The sequence below is a fragment of the Anguilla rostrata genome, chromosome 2, assembly GCF_018555375.3.
Source record: "Anguilla rostrata isolate EN2019 chromosome 2, ASM1855537v3, whole genome shotgun sequence".
Classification (NCBI taxonomy): domain Eukaryota; kingdom Metazoa; phylum Chordata; class Actinopteri; order Anguilliformes; family Anguillidae; genus Anguilla; species Anguilla rostrata.
The window spans coordinates 63,481,959-63,504,229 of NC_057934.1; the positions used below are offsets into that span (position 1 = coordinate 63,481,959).

The following is a 22,271-nucleotide window of genomic DNA, read 5'->3' on the forward strand; positions in this document are numbered from 1 at the left end:
ACACAACATCAAAGCATATTTTCCTATAGGAATTGAAAAATCAGAATACTCAGATTCACATTCAGAAAGACAGAACAATGTTTTTTTCTCTGTGCATTTTATCATAACATCCAGAGGGTCCCTCAGTAGAAAAATAAAACAGAAGATGAAAATTGAAGTCTAATACAGTATATGTCAAAACATAGCAAATACTATACTACTACAAATTCAAGGAAAATACAGAAAACCAGAGCAAGAAAACAACATATCGTTTCCCTCCTGTCGTCATAACTACCTTCAATTTTAGTCTTGAATGAACTTAACTGAAATGGAATTTTCACTTCAAAGTTAGTGATTTTAAAAATCCTTGTGGTGCCCATATTACTGTGCCCTGAAATTTAAAAATAATTTGCACCAAGAGACTTAGCATTTAGCCGTTTTATTTAATCAAAATGGCAAACTACACAACACCTCTAAAACATAAATGAATACTCCAAAATATATTTTAGATGTTTTACACTCATTGGCAAAAATAAACACTGAACTAGATCTTCGGAAATATCTTGACTTTGTCCTCAACAGCATTCGACAGTAACATCCAAGATCACAAAATGGCTCCCAGGCACTGATCAACTGCAGAATTTAGTGAAAGCCCACATGCTGCACTGAAACTCTGCATTTCCTTCTCCGATCATAAAAATTTCTTCAAGATAACCCACTTGAAGCACTGATCTTAGTACAACTTAAACTCAGCTCCACAGTCAAATCTTTAATTTGCAGTCCCCCGTTAACTCATTTTTAATTAAAATTAAAATGGAAAAAGGAACCGATGGGGGGTGATTTTAATCCAAAACCAGAGATGGTGCTTAATCCCAGCTCTTCTCACACCGGCTTCCTGACGGTCCGTGGGCCGTCATTTACTCCCACCTTCCACAGTTCTACCAAAATACTCCTTCTGGAACTGCTGGAACTCCTCCTCAGTGAACAGAGACCTCTGCTCCTTCTGCTTCTTAACGGGAGGGTCAGGGCGATTCCGCGACTGCCGGCCTTTATTCTGAAGCAGGATCTAGCATGAGGCACAGCAAAACCGTTTTCAATCATGGAGCGTGGGAGAGGATCAGATTTTTTTTCTTCTGCATTCCAAACACATCCTACACAGTTACCATTAATTTTTTTTTTTTTAAATGTACAATTACGCACAACAACACATTAAACTGAAAAACCTAGTACCACATTTTGGCAAGCATTCAGCCTAAACATAATATGGTCGTAGAAAAAACACACAAGCACATATTTATTTTGGGCAACTCACCTTTTGTGTGTCTGACTGCTCTGCTTTGTATCCCAGTCCCATGAAATAGCTCAGGTTTTTACTCAGCTGGCTTGATTTCTGTTTTTTCCTAAACTCGTCTGAAATAAAATAATGTGACAATATTTTTTGTAACACCAAGCCCAGGGGGTTACACTTTGGTAAAAAGCATACTATTAAAACAACAAATTTAATAACCATCCATATAGAAGATTATCAACTGATATGAAGGCATTCCCAGACATTTATTCGTGTGTAATTCCGATGCTAAGCCAAAACACTACATCCACATTACTGTCAGGTGGGGAAGCCAATGCCAGCAGTAAGGAACATGCGTGTGTTTTCAAAGCAGCCACATTAACATAAATGAAAACCTAAGCGTTACAGTGACGCCTCCAGGCTCGGCGCGGTTTGACATACCCACTGCACTCCTGATGCGCTTGTCTTTGACGGTAGCCTTGCTCTTGCCTGACCCTAGCCGCCCCTGCAGCCTGCGAACCTGCTTGGTGACGCCCTGCCTGTTGGAGCTGATCTGATCCATTACTCCTCCCCCTCCTCGTCCTCCAGCCTGGTTCACTGGCTGCTTCTTCCTGGCCTTCTGTTTTTTGTTCCCAGGTACGGCTACCACGCAAGAGGAAAACAGAAAAAATGATGTATAGAGGTGGTCAAGGGTTGACCGTGAGAAGCTGAAGGTGGTAAATGTAAAATGTCATTACAGGAGCAAAGGCATGGGAGGGATACGTTAGGTTAGACAGTTAAATCAGGGGTCTGTAACCCTGGTCCTAGAGACCAGGAGACAGTTCTCCAGGACCACGGTTTTAGACCTCCGAGATAGTTCACCAAGCAAAATCGGTCAATGGCATTAAATGTCTTTTTTAAAACAATAGCATCCAACTAGAGCAGCCTGTCCTTCCTTTGACACCCAAGGTAATTCAATTCTTAAATTAGCTCAGATATGCAAGTTCATCTGTATTTATGACATTAAGACTCTTGTCCTACGAGAGTCAAAGTGTGATGACAAACTAGATAACTATGTAAACTGCTTCAAGTAAGTGCCACTACAACCAAATCATGCTCTCCCTACAGCTTTCCAAGGGTAGGGGAGAGAACCAGGTTAGAAAATAGGTCAAGTGAGAGGGCTGCTATTTTGAATAAATCCAAGTAATAAGAAAAACCTAAACATCATGTGGTTATTCAAGGAAAACATGAAATACCACCGATCGATATATTACCTGGCAAACTATTAATATCATTTACACACAAGTAGAGAGCGATCAAGACGTACTTCTGTGTAATCCGAATTATATGACAACCTCAACGATTGAGGTAAACTGCCTAGCACGTTGGTGCAGCAGTGATAACATACACCAGTTTGAAAAAATATCATTAACATTCTACAATAACTACTCGCGAGATACGGCGTTCGTGCGTTTCACTTTTACCTTTTATATCATCACTTAACAGCTCCAGTCCCCTCCTTATCATTGAAGCCGACATATCTGAATTAATTTAGCTATGCTTGCATATCCAGTTGAAGTAAATCTTCTAAAATCACCACGCTAACTCACACTAGTTAGCCTGTACTGGAGCTATCTGCAATACACATGGACCGCACTTCCGTTTCGGTCGTAAATTTTTGTACATCGGTGCCTCCCTGTGTGACATTCACTACTATATATATTGTAAAGATAGTCGAGTCTTTAACTATATTGTGATGCTTGAGACATCCAGGTTATATACGCATCTACAAATCCCCTTAGACTGTTGCACCGGATTAGCCCATGGCATTTCGTATAACTATTGGTCCGTTTTTAACTTCCGGCCGTTCTGTATCTAATAGCTGTAGCCTACGTACTGATCTCACATCACATTCACACTCGCACACGAAGATATATATAAATATACCTGTGTGTGTTAACGTATGTTAACGGTACATGAAAGTGAAATTTGTTATTTTTGCTTTTTACTTGAGACATTTGAATTTGAGATCAAAAGACGAATATGAGACAAAAGTACAGACAGCAACCAGCTTTTATTTTATGGCTTTTACATGCTTATGTTTTACCATTTTACAGAAACAGCTATTTTTGTGTTGAGTCCCTCCACTTTCAGTTAAAAGTAGGTTAACAATGACAAACAGGGGTTAACTGTTGCTAAGGTGTTTCATTTTGCATGGATTGTTCACACATAAAAGGGCAGTGAGGGTCTAGTCTTGATTTTAGCCTTTGTTTTCATCGGTGGATATTGCATTTGGCATCAGAGGCACACATCATCATAAAGACCAGAGGACTAACTATGGATGAAAAACAACTAATCCATAAAATAAATAATTATTAATTAGGAATAAGAAGCATCATTTATAAAGGATAGCACATAAACTGGGTATATAACGTACAGAAGTTTGGAAAGTCTTGAAAAGGCAAGAACAGGCCAAACAGGCTGCCCATTGAAGCCAACTGCAGTTGATGATAGACAAATCCTAAGAGCTCTGAAGAAAAACCCTAAAACAACAGTCAAAAACATCACCAGTAGTTTCCAGAGGGCAGAAGTGAAAATATCACAAGTCCCTGTACGCAGAAGATTTTGAGAGTGGAATTATAGAGGCTATATTTCAAGATTCAAATACCTCTCATCAGCAGCAAGAATAGAAAGGTCATGTTAAAATTAATAAAAATAAAAATTCAGAAATGAGCCAGAGTTCTGGAACAAACTTTTATGGACAGATGACACCAAAATAAACGTTTACCAAAGTGATGGAAAGCTGAAAGTGTGGAGAAAAAAGAAACAGCCCATGATTCACTGTATCATGGCTTTAGCATATATAGCCTAGCTGCTTCTGAAACAGACTCACTCATCTTTATTGATAGCCTAATGTAATTGAGGATGGCAACATTCTGAATTTGGAGGTGTACATGAAGATTTTGTCTGGTTGTGTACAAAGAAATTTGTCCAGGCTCAAAGGCTTATCCTTCAGCAAGACAATGACCCAAAACACACTGCCTACACAACCATTCATCAATGGGACAAAGCGGAACATTTTGGACTGACCAAGTCAGTCATCTGATTTAAATCCAATTGAGCATAGATTTCACTTTCTTGAAGAGGAGACTAAAGACCGGAACCCCCCGAAACAATGCGTATGTGCATGAAAACCAACACACTAAAATTACGCATTTATCGTGTACGTTCCTGATGTTATTAAGATCCTGGGCGAATTTGCGCAGAACATACAGCGATGGCGTTTCACTTCAGCAACTTTGCTTTCTAGTGAACTTTCACAGGTTGAACGTGAGAAGCGTGAGAGTGAAGTTCAGTGGGAGTGTGCTTATTTTTGCCACATTACTGGCTCCGCTCCAGCTACCTGCTGTGCCCAGTCGGGAAGTCTGACATGGCGCTTCATACTCGGGCTCTCGTTGCAGCGAAGTGGCTGGCCGATGCCGTCAAATGTAATCGGGTAGGACCCAGCCTTCGTGTTCTAGATACGTCTTGGTACCTGCCGAAATTAAAGCGCAATGCCAAAAAAGAATTCAAGCAGAAACATATACCAGGTGCAGTATTTTTCGACATTGACCAGTGCTGTGATAAAACTTCGCCGCTTGATCACATGCTCCCTACAGAACGCGCGTTTGCGGATTATGTTGGCAATTTAGGGATTAGCAATGACACACACGTCGTGGTTTACGATGCCAGCGACTTCGGATCATTCTCATCTCCGCGAGTGTGGTGGATGTTCAGAGTGTTTGGCCACAGTTCTGTTTCTGTGCTAAATGGCGGGTTGAAGAATTGGGTTCACGAAGGCCACGAAGTCACTAACAAATACTCCAAACCCGACTCCGCTGATTTTCGAGCAAAACTCAACGACGCATGGGTGAAGACATACGAGGATATTCTGGACAATCTTGAATCGAAACAGTTCCAAGTTGTGGATGCTAGACCTGCCGGTAGATTCCAGGGAATACAACCTGAACCAAGAGACAGTACGTTGCTCAGCAGTGCATACACATTATGATTACTTTTCTATCAATTCTAATACAGTTTCCTTGATAAAAATTTCAGGTCGATTATATTGCTACATCAAAAAAAATTAAAATAAGATTAGCTTGACTAGGAAGCATAATAACGATATAAATATTGTTTGTTTTATGGGTGTTGTGTAAAGGGGGTGTGACGTGCTTGTATAATAATGGTAGGTGTGGAATTACATACAAAACTGTAAGTACAATACTATTGGGCTACACGGTACATGTAACGACTACTGCAATTTAGACAATTTTTTTCCTAAAGGAAATGGAACGTTCTTATCCTACAGCAAGGCAGTTCTCTCAGACAGCAATAACAGGAGCTGAGCGACTACTTTTATTGGCGTGGACTTCGCCTAGGGTACAAAATAGCTGAGTTTGATAGTGTTGGGGAGTCAAACAGAGACAGAGGTTCTAGGATTACACTTGATATTGCATGCAATAGAACAGGCTTCAAATTATAAAATATCATGAAATGCCTCTATTGCATGTACATTTTGTTTTCTTATTGATGTGCGTATGAAAGTGTCTGCATTCTCACCTCAGGCTGTGGCACTGCAGGTTTCAGGTAACTGTGAAAGCCTCTGATTCTTCCTTGTCCGTCCCTGATTTTGACATGACTTCCTCACTTTTTGCCCCTCCCTCTCCGACAGACACGGAGCCTGGACACATCCCAGGCTCCATCAACATGCCCTTCACGTCCTTCCTGGCCCCCTCGGGCCTGACGCTGCCTCGGGAAGAGCTGACGGGGCTGTTCCAGAGGGCCGGGGTGGACCTGGGGCGCCCGGTTTGCGCGTCCTGCGGCTCGGGGGTGACCGCCTGCCACGTTGCCCTGGCAGCTCACCTTTGCGGCCACCCAGGGGTGTCTGTTTATGACGGAGCCTGGTCGGAGTGGTACACCAGGGCCGTCCCTGAAAATGTCATCTCAGATGGGAGAGGGAAACATGTGTGACTAAGCTGTGATTGGTGATTGGTGATTGATTAACCTGCTTGCTAATGAACTGGGGAGCGTATGCTGATTGCTTGTAGAGAGCACAAGGGTCTGTCCTGATGTCTGCAGGGCAAGGTGGGAGTGGTAGGTAGCAGTGCTGTCACTGAGGTAGGAGACAGCCATTTACAAGGAATACACTGTGACAGAACGAAGGCTGGGGAAATATTTTAAAAAGGTTCCTGGATTTTGATATCAAATTAATTGGGTGACAGCTGAAAGATTTTTTATATATGTTGAGATAGGCATTTATTTGCATTAATGATGAAGAGATAAGGGAATTATTAGAATGTAACATGGATTTCCTGAAGGTACTGACTTTGATTTTGCTAGATGTAAGCGTTGGTATATCAGTGCTCTGTTTCAAATCTTGACTGTCAGTCAGCCAGATGTTCACCATCAGTGTATCCCTGAATGGTGATCAAGGATCTGAAGCCCTCCCCATTTACCACATTTTTCTATAATTGTGGGTAAATCTTACTACATTACATCCCTTTACATTACACATTTTGCAGGCACTCTTATCCAGGGGAACTTACAATATCGGAGAAACAGAAGTGCATTCAGCTGATTAAAATGAAAAATAGTGCCAGACTAGCAATCAACGATACAACATCCCTAAAGCCCTAATGCAAAATTGGCAATACTAAATAAGTATTAAACTACAGATTCTGAATGTATACAGAGTATACACTCAGATCTCCATCCCATCATGAAAGTGTGAGATGGCATATTTGGTAACCCAAGGATGAGGTCACATGATGCACTAATAATTTTAGTGTGTGTGTGTGTGTGAGTGTGCACGCGCTTGTGTGTAAATTCCAATGAAATTCCAATACAACGATCTGAGCAGCATGACTATTGGAAGTCCTTTAACTTGTTGCCCGTTTTTCCTTTTGAAGTAAGAGCCTTGGCTTTGTGCTGTTGTGGAAATGAAACGAACTTGCTATCTTTATTTGTAAGAGAAGCACACCCATGTTATGGTTTCAGAAGATAATATTGAGAGTCCCACCCCCCCAAACCCAGATGCGCACAGAAATGTCTTTAAATTCACAAGAACAATTATGGCTGACGGGTTGTGAAATATTTGGGAGTATGTGTGCATGTTTATGTACATGAGAGAAGACTATATCTAGTACAGTTGTATTACTGTTAGTTTTGTTTTGGTACAGCATGCTTGGTCTGTGCCCGTTAAGAATTATTTTATTTCCCACCCACAACTGCCCGTAATCAAATCTCCAAACTGCGCTGTTTTCTTCAAGTTCTTTATTAGTTTAACAACTTGCATGTATCTGAAGAATCTTGCATATGCATATTTTGGGCATTTCTGATTTTCGGACTTCATAGGGATCCTATAAAATTGCATTGTTCTAATGTGTCTAATGGTCTTATGCGTTCCTTTTGTATAAATCTGTCTTTGCTGGCTTGAAATTAGTTTTGTTTTTCCTAAATCAATGTCTAATATGACCGAATTAAATTATTTTGATACTCATAATCCTGTCTGATTTTTATTTATTTATTTTTGGTGTAAACTCTCTTCATAATACCATATGCATTTGGAGAACAGATCTGTCAAATAGAATGGAATAAAAAAATATGCATTGCCCACCAGATATATTGGAACTCTTGATACGTGCAAAAATATGTGGCATTCACTTTATTGTTTATTAAATGTTTTTTTTATCCTCAGCAATATGAGAAAATTATGAAGTTTTATTGTGATACGCTTGCTCAGAGGGGAAAATATTTTTATTCTTTAAAATATGTGCATTGCAAGTATTGGCAACTCTGCGTTTAGTTCTTTGTGCACCCTACCGTTGCGAAAATTACAGCACTGAGTGTTCTCTTATAATGCTCGATGAGATGGGAGACCACATTAAAAGGGATCTGAGACCATTCCTCCGTACAAAATCTCACCAGAGTCCTCGGTCCTCATGCTTGGCTTCTACTTGTCAACTCACCCCAAAGGATTTTGATCTCCTTTCTGCAAGACCATGCCTCTTTTTTACAGAAAATCCTCTGGTGTTTACTGCCAAAAATATATTTTTGTCTCGTCTGACCATAGAACCCAGTTACAGTCAATTTTCCAGTGATGTTTAGCAAACACCAGGTGCCTAGGTTAGTGCTTTGGTGACAGCAAAGGCTTTCTTCTGACAAGCCTATGAAATAGTTTGTTGGCATGGTTGGCTAATTGCAGTTTTGGTGACCCCAGGATACAACTAATTTCTGCAATTGTCCAATTTCAAAACCCTTGGGGGAAATATTGACTCTCAAACCGTCCCCCTCTCTGTGTGTGAGGGAAAAACAAACTTGTGCCCTCTTCCAGGAAGATTCATTACATCTCAAGGTGTTATAATTATTAGTTATTGCCGTAATGGTCGAGGTTGGTATTTTCAGACATTTAGCTTTTTTTATGTCACTGCCTGATTTATGAAGACCAACAACCTTTTGTTTCATTAAATTTCTTTATGCTCTTCCCTATGTTGATGGGTGACTTAAGGAGTTTGGCCTGCATGTGAGCTCATATTTATACCCCAGTGTAACAGGAAGTCATCGATGGCTCCTAAAGATTCACGTGTGCTTAAAAAAGCAAAGTATGAATGGGAATATGCGTTAGTTAGATGTTGTTCATGAGAATTTTTAGAGGCACCAGTATCTGTAGCAGAAGAAGCCTCTTAATTAGGTTGCTTAAACATGTGGAAATGTGTAGGTCACTTTGGATAAACATGTCTGCAATGTAATGTAAATATGCGGAGACTTGAAGGTGTGGGCTCTTGGTTTTCTCTTACCAGGAATGGGTGTGTGTGTCCATGCGTGCGTGCACCAGGTGTGCGGCTGGGCCTGCAGGTGCGTGCACACCTATGGTGCGTGGGGTGGGTTATGGGTGGGCGTCCTTTCAGTGCACCTATTCATGCATTCGGTGAGAATTACCCTCATGGTACAACTTCGTCTTCTATATTACTGTTGTCATCTGTAATTTTACGTGCGCTTTTTAGATTGTGTATACCTTTCATTTACTTAAAAAAATGTGTCTTTTCATCCTGTTGTATGAATTACTTTCTCTCCATGGACTTATAGTTTGGGGTTATACAAGGATGATATTCCGTGCAATTTTGAAAAATGTGTTCTGTGTTTACTCAGTTTTTCTTTGTCTAATAATACATTTTGTCTGAAGATCTGAAACCATTAAGTGTAACAAATATGCAATAATAGAGGAAATAAGGAAGGGGACAAATACTTTTTCACGGCACTGTGTGTGGAAAGAAAAAGCACAAAGATAATTACAGGTATAATGAATGCAACAGCTCTGCAACAGATCTCTTTGGTGTGGGGTGAATAATGATTGATTCCCTACTGAACCTACTTTTTAGCTTCAGGTGCTGAAATGTTCCAACATAATATTATTTGACAGTTCCAGCAATGATCAAATTCATGAAGTGTATGTGTAGAAAAAAAGTTCTGTGTATGCCATGTGGCCCTGATGGGGCACAGTGGCAAAGCTGACCTTCATTATTTACAATAGTCATGTGTACAGAGACCCCTATCTCAATCCCTCTGGGATCATACCCTCATTATTAGAAGTCAGTAACATGGGATTTGTGTGCAGCTAATACATAGCATAGCATAAGTATTTACACATACAATACTTGAATGGAACTGGATCCCCTCCTCCCAATGAGCAGCCACACACAGGCTCCATGACAAGCTAGAGATTTACTATCAAAGCAGGAATGATTCTCATGCTCAGTGAGTTTCCACAGGCACCAGAGCAATGCTACAGAGATGCACAATATTAAAGGCACATGGAGACATGCATCTCCCTGCAGGAGGGGGAAATCAGACCAAAGGATGTCAATTTCTTTATTTGCTATTCAGTGGAATGACTCTCGCATGAAGATTTAGGCACCAGAGCAATGCTACAGAGATGCACAATATTAAAGGCACTGATGTTTGGGAGGGGCAGACAAAGTGCAATCTTAGCACAGCTGCAGGAAGGAAGCAGGGAGCAGAGCAGCCAATTAGGAGCCAGAAAGGAATGTCTAGCCCCTCCTAGTTGGTCTTTATTTTGCTATTATGCTGTGGACCATGACATCTCCGACCAATGAAAGGTACTTGTAGTGGTCATCATGCAGTCGGTTGGGGAAATGTATCATTTTGCCATCATGGAGTTTAATGGAGAATTTGTCACTGGTGAAGGAGATGGTCATCTGGGGAAAAGAATGAGAGATCATAAGAATAATTTATGAAGGGAAAGATAAGTTATCAATGAAGAAAAATAACACACTATGGCTGCACTAAGAGTGAATGAAATAACAGACTCACAAGAGATCTGAGAATAGATTCATGCTAACATCAACATGATACAAGTCTTGCTCTACATTTCTGTTATCTACTGGTGCATCTCGTTACGCTTTTGTACATAATATACGAAAGAAATGTACAAAAGCGCGGTTATTCATTACTATGGAGTACATGCAATGGCGCCATTTCACCACTGGAGGTTCTCATAACCAAACACCACCCTGAATGATTCAGCTGGAGTATTTCCCATTAATCTCCACCGAGAGGGTACAGCATGTCTGCCCTCCTCCTTAAAAGGTCAATATATCTTACGTGCGTGTTTGGGAAGGGCAATTACCTATAGAATGCTGGCTAACAGTTCTTAGGTGAAGTGTCTCATCTTATAGAAGGGCTTTGTATTTAGCAGTTTCAGGCTGATCCATTTAACACAGGTGCAGAGGAGTGGATGAAGGCTCCGGTGAGGGCCTACAACTCAGTGTGTCCCTGTCCCAGGCCTCACCTCAAACTCCTGCCCTGCCTCAAAGGGGAAGTGTTTTTCTCTCTGCTCTTCTTTCCAGATGCCGCCCTCCAGGGAGTTTAAGACAATGGTGCGTTCTTCCCCTAAGTATTTGAAGCGGAAGTCAAAGTGCAGCCCTATCTCTTCCTCGGTGTGGCCCACGTCGATCGTGAAACTGGGAGAGAGACAGAGGTGAACCAGGGAGGGCAACCAATCAGAATGCAGGAAGAGAGTATGAAGACTGGAACAAGGTGATGACTGGAACTGGAGACAGAGCATAAACAGGCTTTACGGAGACAGAGGCACCAATGACTCACCGAATCGGATTGCATTTGGGGACCCCTTTGATATTCAGGTGCATTCCTGACTTGAAAGACATGTTTGCACCTTCACAGGCTGTTTAAAACAGAGGGGGGGGGGGAAACCCAGAAACGGTTATGGTCAAAGCATCATAAGGGCCGTCTATAGACGGCCCTTATGCACATTGCACATTGATGCATCTTTTGATTGCTTGAGATTATGCATAGCTCAAGAGGTAAGAGCGGTTGTCTGGCAGATAGTCAGAGGGTTGCCAGTTCAATCCCCTGCCCTGGGCGTGTTGAAGTGTCCCTGAGCAAGACACCTAACCCCTAATTGCTCCCAATGAGTTGATTGGTACCTTGTATGGCAGCCTTTCACCATTGGAGTGTGAATGGGTGAATGAGAGGCATCAATTGTAAAGCACTTTGGATAAAAGCGCTATATAAATGCTGTCTATTTACCATGCATAGCATGAAGATGAGCAGAATTTATCTGCACACACATTTATCATACACTGGCTCCTTCACTTCTCCTAGGTAGTAGACATTAGAAAGTCAACACTCTCATTAGTTAAATGTAAAGTAAAGCAGTTTTCTCAGCTGAGAAACAGAGCTGTGCAAACGCACTTCATCTACAAACACACAGGCAGAGCTGGGGTTAGTGAAACACAGCTTGGGGCTCTTTTGTGATTGATGAACTATCAAACAATTAGCCGAATAATCTACATTAGTCACCCTTCATTATAATGTATCTGTTCTGGAAGTCCCCTCCACATGTCATTTTAAGAGTATTTCAATGATAAAATGAAGATAATTTCCCCCCATTATCTGCCACTTATAGACCGGTGACTGGTTGTGACCAATCAAAATGTGTAGCACTCATGACAATTACAATTGGATGAAATCATGCTGTAAATGGTCCTGTGGTGGAGTTTATAGGTCTTGGATACTATTTTAAACTGTCAATCATGTAGTAATGTACAAAAAGTACACATCACCTGTGTGCTAATACATATATTATTTTTAAGGCAAAATTGTGAGTTCACTGCAATATGGAAAATAAATGTGAAATGGTCCATCTCATCATTTCTTTCTTGCAGCATCACTGACAAAAGCCCAAGTAAAGCACAGCAATATTCTACGTGCCTTTGATTGTGAGCTATTTATCTGAGCATTCATAATTGTCTATTAAATGTGACAAATTATTTTGAAAACGTCCCTGCATGCCTTCACTTATTTATCTTTCTTTTTTCCAACAATAAAAGAAAATCCTCTATGCTGACACTTACCTTGATGCTCCAGTTGCTGAATCCTCTCACCTGTACAGCTCTGGTTGCCACGCAAGTGAAATGTAAGACGTGATTCACGTATTTATGCAGTCGGACAAGTCACAAACCTTAGTTGAGGTCTAACCAATCAAATTCCTGGAAAAATCAAGAAATTACCCATGTAGCCTATTACCCTTGATATAACCAGAGGTAACATTAGATATTTATAGCTTGCCCCTCAATAGTGGGTGTGTTCCTGACTTGGGTTCAGCCAGGTTGGAAAGCTGTAGGGCATACTTATGCTTGTGTCATACCGCAAAGTACACCGTGTTCAATTCACATTTGAATGACAGCTTTGACAACAAAAGACAAATTTCCGTGATAGAATCTGATTTATGCCCAAGCTTGATTTATTTCAGAAGGCTGTTCAGTTAGCAATGAAGCAAAAAAAAAAAAAAAACAGATGTTGAGAAAGAGCAACACTCTGTGTCTACATTAAGTATATGTTCATACATAGGCCTACAGTGCCCTACAAAATAATGGTAGAATGAAATTAATTATTTTTGTTATATACTTTAGGTATTTGGATTTGCGATCCAAAAGTATTTGTAGCTTTTATTTTTATTAGATGCATGTACATGCATCTGTATTACCACTTTACAAAAAGAGCAGTTTTTATGTTTAGTCCCTCCAGTGTAAACTGAAAATACAAATACATACTTTTTTCATTTCAAATGTGCAGGACCCTTCTATGAATGATTAGTGTAGAACATATAAAGTTTAAAAACCTGTCGAACGAACTTTCCCCCTTAAAGAATATGAGGGTATTATCTTCTCAAAAATAAATAAATGCATTTATTGTAACTGATCCACAAATAAATGCAATTCATCCAAAAATAAATGCAGTTGATCCACAAATAAACATAACAGATCCTCAAATAAATGTAGCTGATCCACAAATAAATTCAGCTGGTACACATTTGTGCATCGCCTGTCGCTTGCATTCGTTTGTAGCTTCTTGAGACTATCCTCTCAGCATGATTTGAAAAAATGTGGTTTTTTTTCCCCACTGAAAATATCTTATTGCTAAAGGCCACATTACTCCGACCAATCGCAGCACCAACCACAGCACATATTCACTTCAGGATTTTATTGTGTAGTGCCAAAACAACCGCTCTATTGGGAAGATTGCTGTAATAGCTATCTCTTCGATCAAAGGATGGGGCCATCAAACCTTGAACAAAAGTGAAACCACATCATATTTTATTTGTACTCTCCCATTAGATTTGGAGAGGGACTGATGGAAAAAGCTTTAACTTATGATCAACATAGCCGCCAGTAAAGACTTTCAATACGACATGCATTGCATGCACTTCCAGTATATCCAATACTTGATGGTTCTGTTGCATGTATATATGTGATTGTAATCTAAAATGACTTTGTATTCAGGCTGTATTTGTTTTCTTCACCTAACACCATTTTGTGTCAGTTCAATACGTCTCCACTAAGAACATAATGAGTAATGGGATCAATCTGAGAGGAAAATGTTCAGTGGATCCACTTTAATTTAGTTGTCAGAGCAGTGAGTGGTCTCCTTTCAAGTCAATCAAAGTAGTGTGACAAATTAGACAGCACTGTAAGGTTTTAAAATGAGCCCTGGTCAGTGTTGATATGTTTAGTGCTTTGTATCTGATCAGCCAGCACATATGAGGGCCCAGCTGGCAGACATTTGGTTATTTAAATGTCTGGATTTAAAAGCTCCTGCAGTCCTTCTGAAAACAGCTTATTGTTGTCTTACAAAATAAAGTCTCTAAACTGATAATGGCGATTATGAAAATGTTTTTCACTGTGGCCAAGTTATTGAAAAGCAGAGCTGGACTGTACTTCAGGCCATAGACACAAGTGCCTAGGTTAGTGTTATTTATATTTATCATTTTTATTATTTATTATAGGGCGGCACGGTGGTGCAGTGGGCAGCACTGTTGGCTCACAGCAAGAAGGTCGTGGGATGGAATCAGGACTTGGGGCCTTTCTGTGTGGAGTTTGCATGTTCTCCCCATATCTGCGTGTTTCCTCCGGGTACTCCGGTTTCCTTCCACAGTCCAAAGACATGCAGGTAGGCTAATTTGAGACTCTAAATTGCCCATAGGTATGAGTGAATGGTGTGTGTGCCCTGCGATAGATTAGCGGCCTGTCCACGGTGTATTCCTGCCTCTCGCCCAATGCACGCTGGGATAGGCTCCAGCACGCCCCGCGACCCTGCCCAGGACAAGTGTGCATAGATAATTGTGTTAATTTTACTTCTTTTAAAAATATGCAAATTTCCATTAAATCGCCAAACATGTTGGAGATTGAATGTGTACAATAATTTTGCGGCTAACTGATGTGCATTTTCTGAAATAAATAGAAGAACAAGCAACTTATAAGACATTTTTTTCTCATTTCAATTTTTCATTTTTATGTATATTATGTGTAACATGAATACCTCCTCATATACTGTATAGGTAATGCACATGTGCCCTTCAAATACTGCCATCAACCATATCTCTCCTGTGTGTTGCCACAAATTTGTTGGCTTTATTTAATCGTTACACAAACCAGAATGAAATTGGTTTTTGAAGTGCTTGGAGGGATAGGGTTAACATTTCTGCTTCAGTTGCCGAAATGTCATAACACAAAATTATATGGCCGAGAAAAATCAACCCTCGAGGTAAGTCATCAAAGTGCAAAGCAAGTTGAATCGCATCACATATTTACATATTGCTGACTGATCTTTTTTTCATTCACTAAGACCAGGAAATGACAGATTAATTGCAAGCATGGCATTTAAATGCTGAATGATAACACCACAGCCAGTAACAGGGGTTCATTACCAAACATGGAGGAAAGCATGCATGAAAGAAATTGTTTTCTTTCATTCCAGAAAACAACTAAAGAATGTTTGTGGTTAGCTAGCTAACACAAGTTGTGTCATGTCTGTGCTTACATATTGCTTGCTGATGCACCTTTTCTCACTTTCCAGCCTGCTATAAATCTGGGATACAATAATATAATAATAATAAATATTGTAATGGAAACCAGACAACACAAACAACAATAAAACTGTTGTTGTTTGTGCCAAAAATGATCTATTAGATCACAATTACTGTAAGGTCATTAAAAATGACCCATTTAATTGCAGCTTAGAGACGTCATTCATATCAACACACAACAGACAGACACTGACTGAACATTCAAGTACAGATTCAAATATTTAAATGTCATCTCAATTTGGATAGCACTGATAAGAAGTTTGAATAATGGTCTCTTAACAGACTGAAAAAGCCTGAGCCACATTCAGAGGTTCACGGTTCAATTTTACTCTGCAGCAGTTGCCCTGTAATAAGTATCAGTGCCCTCTGGAATGATTGTGTTCACTTACAGACAGAAGCAACACAACAGTTTTTTTCTAAAACTAAATAACGTGCAAGAGTCAATACTCAGTCTCAGTATGCACAGAGCTAAATGAGTATGATCACTCTGATTCAGTCAGTCACAACTCCAGTCTAATTCCACACCTATCTTGAATCTGCCCATTCAACGGTTTGATTCAGTGAACTCTACAGGAAGATGCTACAGGAAGTCACTCTGCACAGCACACCGCTGTAGTAGCTAAATGAGTATAAAATAGACTTTAAATTCATGCATTTTTCACCCACAATTGGACCACATTTCTTTATAAATCTAGCTGTATTTTAAGCAGTACATACAAGCACCTGTTTGTCTTTCTGATCTGCTCCACTATTTATTATTATTATTATTATTATTATTATTATTATTATTATTATTTATTAATTTTTTTGTTTGTTTAATAGAACTATAAAACGGATTCATTTTGAGATGGAATATTTTCCAGTAAATATATTTGGTTATGTACCTTGCGCCTTTAAATAGGAACAGGAAATGTACTATCATTCTTACTTTGACAGAGTACCAAAAACAGTAAGCCTCCCGAAAGCCCCACATCAATCATGATCATTCATCATTTATCAGTCGTTCATGCTTTTGGATTAAAGCATCTGCTTTGTAATGCAATGTAAATGGCCTGTCCTATTCTATACCAGTCTAGTCGCCATTTTAAACCCTAAGCTGTTTCTGTCTGTTTCCTCGTGTCTTCTCTTCAGGCTTGCTAATGTTGTGCTTTGAGTTTTTCTTTGTTTCATTGTTGTGTGCATCATACCATTTGTGACCTTTAAATAAGTGCATACACACAATTTGTAGAAGGAACTGGAACCCCCTCCCCCAAATGAACAGCCACACACAGGTTCCATGACAAGCTAGCGATTTATTGTCAAAGCTGGAATGATTCTCATACTCAGTGAGTTTGTACAGACACCAGAGCAATGTTGCAGAGAAGCACAAGATTAAAGGCACTGAAGTTTGGGAGGGGCAGACCAAGTGCAAAGTGCAATCTTAGCATGGCTGCATCGCCAGTTTGCAGTTTGAAGGAAACAGAAAGCAGAGCGGCCAATCAGCTGCCAGAAAGTGGATATCTGGCCCCTCCTGGTTGGTCATTATTTTACTTGTATGCTGTTGACCATGACATCTCCATGCATTGACAGGTATTTGTAGTTGTTGTCACCCAGACGGTTGGGGAAAATGATCATTTTTCCATTATGTAGGTGAATGTAAAAATAGTCGTTGGTGAAGGAAATGTTCATCTGGGAGAAAGATGGAAAGATGGAAAATTAAAAAGGGGAGAGATAAGTTATCAGTGTAGAACCCAGATCAATTTGAATAGAATACACTATGCACTGAAAGTCAATTAAATAAAGGAATCAGAATAAATAAATACTAAAATCAACATGATCCAGGTCTTGCTCTACATTTCTGTTATCAACATGTTCATCTTTTGTTGTTAATACTTATCTACATTAATTTGTTATTGAATAAAGAACATAAGAAAAATGTACAAAAGTTTGATAATAATTATTGTGGAAAACATTCAATGATGCCATTTTACTATTGGAGGTTCTTCTAACTAAACACCAAGCTGAATGCTTCAAGTGGAATATTTCCCATGAAGCTTTACTGTGAGGGTACAGAATTTCTGCACTCCTCCTCAAAGGGTCAGTATCTCTTACATTTAAGATTGTGAATGTCAGTTACCCATAGAATGGTGACTAAAGATTTCTGGGTGAAGTGTCTCATCTTAACGTATTATGCAAGTGCTTTTCATTTACCAGTTGCAAACTGATCCATTTACCACAGGCAGAGAAGACAGGATGAAGGCTCCTGTTAGAACCTGCAACTCATTATCTCCCGGGTCCCAGGTGTGTTGGTAAAATTCAAAGTAAAGATATGCGTGTCATATGTCTACATTTTGGCTAGTGTATGTGTGCAAAAGAGGCCTGCAGCAGAGATGTGCTACAGGATGTGTCGACAATTCTAAGAAAAGGAAGCTCAAGAGACAGACAAGCTTCCGCACACATCTACCAAAATGTAAATTCTATGTATTGCTGGAAAATTAAAATGACTGAGTATGTGCATGTATCCTGTTTATCAGTTTTTAATGATAGCCTGTCGCTGGTTATGCTATAAAAAAAGGAAGTCTCTGGGCATTGCATCTCAGAGCACCAGGTAAGAGTGTTCTCAAGATAAATTGTTGTTTGACAACATTAAAGCTTGAATTGAATATTGTGCGTAAGTCTCTTGACTCTTTTCACCGCCAGTGGATGTAGATAGAATTTCCACCACACAGGCCTCACCTCAAACTCCTGCCCTGCCACAAAGGGGAAGTTTCTTTCTCTCTGCTCTTCTTTCCAGCAGCCATACTCGAAGGAGTTTAAGACAATGGTACGTTCCTCCCCAAAATAGTTGAAGCGGAAGTCAAAGTGCAGCGCAATCACGTCCTCGGAGTGGCCCAGGTCGATCGTGAAACTGGGAGAGAGACAGAGGTTAACCAGGGTGGGCAGCCAATCAGAATTGCAGGAAGTGAGTATGAAGACTGGAGCAAAATGATGACTGGAACTGGAGCAAGAGCATAAACAGGCCTTATGGAGACAGAGGCACCAATGACTCACCGAATCGGATTGGATTTGGGGACCCCTTTGACTTTCATTTCCATTCCTGACTCGAACGGCATATTTTCACCTTCACAACCAGTTTAAAACAGAGGGGAGAAACCAAGAAATCACTCAAAGCATCATTACAAGCTTATTTACAAACCACTTTCACATTGACATATACATTTCTCTTGTGATTATGGGTGGCAAACCCATAAAAAAAAATTGTATCTTTTATTTAACCTTTATTTTACCAGGTTAGTACCATTAAAATTAAAATCTCTTTTACAACAGAGACCTGGCCAGGAATAGCAACACATTTAGTTTTAGATATTGCACCATAAAATCATACAAAAAGAACATGGATAAGCAAAGTGTGCAAAAATACAATTTTTTTGCGCACAAGTGCAGAAGCAATCGAATTACAGCTAAAAACATTTGCAATTCCCAATAGAATCTGTTTCTAACGTCTTAACAAGAGCTTTAAATTTAGTACAAGTGAGCAAGCCCTGAAGTTGCAGCTCTTTCTGGGGGCTATTTTGGGCAGTTTGCAGAATACATAAAGGCCTTCTTCCCAAACTTAGTGTGAACTGCTATAACTAATTCAGACCTGCCAACCTGCACGCATTTTGTGTACCAACCACGCGATTCTTGGTCAAAATACGCAGGTACGAAATGCCAGCTGAAACTACGCAAAAATATATATTATTGTAATTTAATTACGGAAAACAATCAATTAATACAAAACAATACCGTACATGTATTCGTTATTTAAACTACATCCCTCGGATTGAACCAGACGCTACGACCTTGTGCTTGTGGTTCTGTAACCCCTCCCCGACCCACTCAACATCCACTGATACGCAGCGGTACTTTATTATCCACCGAAGCGTAACGCTGCATTGCTGAGGTAAAATGGGAAGTGGGATGTAATAATCAAGCACAAAAATGTGACCGTAATGTTAACATATAAAACGTGTTCGGTAACTTTACGAGATGATGCATTTCAAGGGGTATATCCTAATGAGATAAATGTGTGTATATATTTAGCCGTAGTAGTGGCCGCATACGATTTAGCCTCGTTAGGAGACGTGCGAATAACTGATAGATAACTGGAGTAATTTAGCTGCAGTAACTAAAACGCTACAGAGACTCCCTGTTCAAACTTTGAATCGCGCACGCTCTGTTGGAGCAAAGTGACCATTGCAAAGGTGTTTGACTATAGACTGCTAACGTAGCAAATAATTCCCATTATTGCAGCCAGTCACCCGACCAGCCTTGCAGTTAGAAAATAATCATGACGTCAGACGACGAGGATACTAACAAGAAGAGAGGGAGAGCAGCAGACCTATTAAAAAGAAGCGAGTCCATGCCCCCCAGAAGTTCCTCGCAAAATATCAGGAGCAATGGCCGTGCCTCCGCCCCTCAAAACATCCGTTTCGCACATTGTGCAATTATGATTTTGACAATAGCCACCAAGGAGCTTCAGGTAATAATTTAGCTAAACCTCTAGTTACAAAGGACGACATTCCTAGATAACATTTCAATTGAATACTTTTTTTCCATTAGGCCTATATGATGTGTGCCTATATAAGCTGATTCACTTATTTAATTATTAAATAAAAATGGAAATCATGAACAGAAACTTGGTTTTATTCATAATTGACAGTGTTTTACATCGCAACATATATATTTAAAAAAAAACATAAAACATAATTACAAAAGTTTCTGTAAATACTTGAAAATGAAAACATGTTACAATATACAAAATAAATTATTTCCATTTTTATTAAATAATTGAATGAAATTCACTTAACTGATGGTTTTAACTGATCATGATTTTAACTGTTTGTATAAGCACACATATCATATAATGAAATATTAATCATGAAAAAATTGTTTTAAGCAGGCGTACTCAAACTTTTGACTTGCAAGTGTATCATAATATAGCCCAGTGCAGTGCAAGTGATATTTTAGAATCAGGTGAAATTATACAATTTTTTTAATAGTATCTGGTGCTTACCCTTTAAATAAATGATTGCAAAGACTAGTTTAAAAAAGCTTGAGCCCATTGATGAATTAATTTAGACAGTGCCCTGCTGTTCCAACTGGGGCAGGCAATGTCATAATCACAGTAGCTTACGCACCTCTCCGAAGGTTACTGAATGATGTTCCACAGTAAGCCTTTTCGCAAGTTAGGTGTGTTGACAGTCTCAGTTTTAAGACATGTCCTGAACAACATCAGTTGAGCAGGGAGGGGTTTTAATACATCCGTGATCAGACAGAATAAATAGATCAGATAGATAAAAATTACAAATATTAAATCTCACAAACCTATCCAGACATATATGTTTGTTCCATTAATGTAGTGTACGTTTGTGGGTCACATAAAGTGTAGTCAAATAGGTGCAATAGTATAATTAATTTTACAATGTAAAATAATAACATTGTATTTGTGAACACAATTTTCTAAATAATAATAATAATTATAATATTATAATAATAATAATGCATTTCATTAATGCTGTGCTTTTCATACAACACCCAAAGCCCTGAATGTAGACAACTGTTCAAACATGTAGCGTACTCATTTTTACAATTTTTGGGTGTTACAGCTGAATTGCACATTATTTCCACTATAAATGATTGGCATTTCACTTTAATAAACTTTGACCACATTCATTTAATCTGGTAAAATGAAAAGAAACACAGGGCCAAGTTACATGAAATAATTTAGGCAACATTGGGTAGCATTGCTTTGGAATAGAGCTTAATTTATGATAGCCAATATTGTTTAGTAACTTCATTTTGACATCAATATTTCTAACGACAGACGTAGATTCTGCGAGTTTAAATTAATGGCTTATGGACAGCGCTTTGTATGCGTGAGTAACGTTTTTGTACGGTGAAACGTTTTTTTAATTATTATTGTTTTTATTTTTATTATTATTATTATTATTATTATTATTATTATTATTATTTGATAAAGTTACCTTCTAGGTAACCTAGTTACCTTCTTCAACGCACTGAGCGCAGTTACCCTGTGTCGGCTCAGTCAACGGTGACTCCGCACGCACCAATCAGAAGTCAACTACCCAAAATCGTTAGTTTCTATCCCATATTATATAATGTAATATCAGCCTAACATAATTTACAGCATTCCGTTATTTCGGGGTTTTTCCCCCAGCAAAATCGAAAGTCCTCGTTATTGACACTCACCTTAACACTTCAGTTGCTGGATTCTCAGTTGTACGGCTCTGGTCACTATGCGAAGCAAAATCTAAGGCGTCACGTATTTATGTGGCTGTCAGACAAGTCAGAAACATGGGTGTGGGTTACCCCTTGTTATTCTCGGACTGAAGATAACTGCGTTTGTGATCAATCCCTCTGAAATTCTCTAATAATCTAATATCTATATTTTTTAGAAAAGACATTGGCTTATATCTACAGTGCCGTGAAAAAGTATTTGCTCGCTTCCTGATTTCCTCTATTATTGCATTTTTGTCATGCTGAATGGTTTCAGATCTTTAGACTAAATGTAATATAATATTACATAAAGGGAATCTG

At 39.3% G+C, this 22,271-nt stretch overlaps 4 protein-coding genes across 5 annotated transcripts; 1 reads left to right on the forward strand and 3 right to left on the reverse strand.

Annotated features, from left to right (window-relative positions):
- Positions 1 to 402: 402 nt before the first annotated feature.
- Positions 403 to 2,938, reverse strand: rps19bp1 (ribosomal protein S19 binding protein 1). Its single transcript, XM_064323750.1, has 4 exons — positions 2,731 to 2,938; positions 1,709 to 1,909; positions 1,292 to 1,389; positions 403 to 1,045 (listed from the first exon to the last, which is right to left on the reverse strand). Exons 1-4 carry the CDS (start codon positions 2,783 to 2,785, stop codon positions 893 to 895), a joined length of 507 nt encoding a protein of 168 aa, XP_064179820.1. The 5' UTR covers positions 2,786 to 2,938; the 3' UTR covers positions 403 to 892.
- A 1,690-nt stretch (positions 2,939 to 4,628) lies between these two features.
- On the forward strand, positions 4,629 to 7,790 carry LOC135248808 (3-mercaptopyruvate sulfurtransferase-like). Its single transcript, XM_064323752.1, has 2 exons — positions 4,629 to 5,265; positions 5,961 to 7,790. Exons 1-2 carry the CDS (start codon positions 4,677 to 4,679, stop codon positions 6,257 to 6,259), a joined length of 888 nt encoding a protein of 295 aa, XP_064179822.1. The 5' UTR covers positions 4,629 to 4,676; the 3' UTR covers positions 6,260 to 7,790.
- A 2,544-nt stretch (positions 7,791 to 10,334) lies between these two features.
- On the reverse strand, positions 10,335 to 12,839 carry LOC135248812 (galactose-binding lectin l-1-like). The gene is made up of 4 exons (XM_064323758.1): positions 12,682 to 12,839; positions 11,411 to 11,489; positions 11,097 to 11,268; positions 10,335 to 10,503 (listed from the first exon to the last, which is right to left on the reverse strand). The coding sequence occupies exons 2-4, from the start codon at positions 11,470 to 11,472 to the stop codon at positions 10,357 to 10,359; spliced, it is 381 nt and encodes a 126-aa protein (XP_064179828.1). The 5' UTR covers positions 11,473 to 11,489; positions 12,682 to 12,839; the 3' UTR covers positions 10,335 to 10,356.
- A 4,125-nt stretch (positions 12,840 to 16,964) lies between these two features.
- On the reverse strand, positions 16,965 to 22,060 carry LOC135248811 (galactose-binding lectin l-1-like). Of its 2 annotated transcripts, none has more exons than XM_064323756.1 (4): positions 21,924 to 22,060; positions 18,723 to 18,792; positions 18,408 to 18,579; positions 16,965 to 17,360 (listed from the first exon to the last, which is right to left on the reverse strand). In XM_064323756.1, the coding sequence occupies exons 2-4, from the start codon at positions 18,782 to 18,784 to the stop codon at positions 17,214 to 17,216; spliced, it is 381 nt and encodes a 126-aa protein (XP_064179826.1). In that variant the 5' UTR covers positions 18,785 to 18,792; positions 21,924 to 22,060; the 3' UTR covers positions 16,965 to 17,213. The 2 variants fall into 2 exon arrangements, with proteins under 2 accessions (XP_064179826.1, XP_064179827.1); XM_064323757.1 differs by having other exon boundaries at positions 18,723 to 18,799; positions 21,922 to 22,015.
- Between the last annotated feature and the right edge of the window lie 211 nt (positions 22,061 to 22,271).

Coding starts and splice junctions, on each gene's coding strand:
- rps19bp1 (XM_064323750.1), bottom strand. CDS start 2,785: ATGTCGGCTTCAATGATAAGGAGGGGACTGGAGCTGTTAAGTGATGAT. Junction 1,390..1,708: donor GCGCATCAGGAGTGCAGTGG/GTATGTCAAACC, acceptor ATTTTATTTCAG/ACGAGTTTAGGAAAAAACAG. Junction 1,046..1,291: donor AGCAGTCAGACACACAAAAG/GTGAGTTGCCCA, acceptor GCCTCATGCTAG/ATCCTGCTTCAGAATAAAGG.
- LOC135248808 (XM_064323752.1), top strand. CDS start 4,677: ATGGCGCTTCATACTCGGGCTCTCGTTGCAGCGAAGTGGCTGGCCGAT. Junction 5,266..5,960: donor ACAACCTGAACCAAGAGACA/GTACGTTGCTCA, acceptor CCTCTCCGACAG/ACACGGAGCCTGGACACATC.
- LOC135248812 (XM_064323758.1), bottom strand. CDS start 11,472: ATGTCTTTCAAGTCAGGAATGCACCTGAATATCAAAGGGGTCCCCAAA. Junction 11,269..11,410: donor CCCAAATGCAATCCGATTCG/GTGAGTCATTGG, acceptor TCTCTCTCCCAG/TTTCACGATCGACGTGGGCC. Junction 10,504..11,096: donor AGGCAGGGCAGGAGTTTGAG/GTGAGGCCTGGG, acceptor TCTTTTCCCCAG/ATGACCATCTCCTTCACCAG.
- LOC135248811 (XM_064323756.1), bottom strand. CDS start 18,784: ATGCCGTTCGAGTCAGGAATGGAAATGAAAGTCAAAGGGGTCCCCAAA. Junction 18,580..18,722: donor CCCAAATCCAATCCGATTCG/GTGAGTCATTGG, acceptor TCTCTCTCCCAG/TTTCACGATCGACCTGGGCC. Junction 17,361..18,407: donor TGGCAGGGCAGGAGTTTGAG/GTGAGGCCTGTG, acceptor TCTTTCTCCCAG/ATGAACATTTCCTTCACCAA.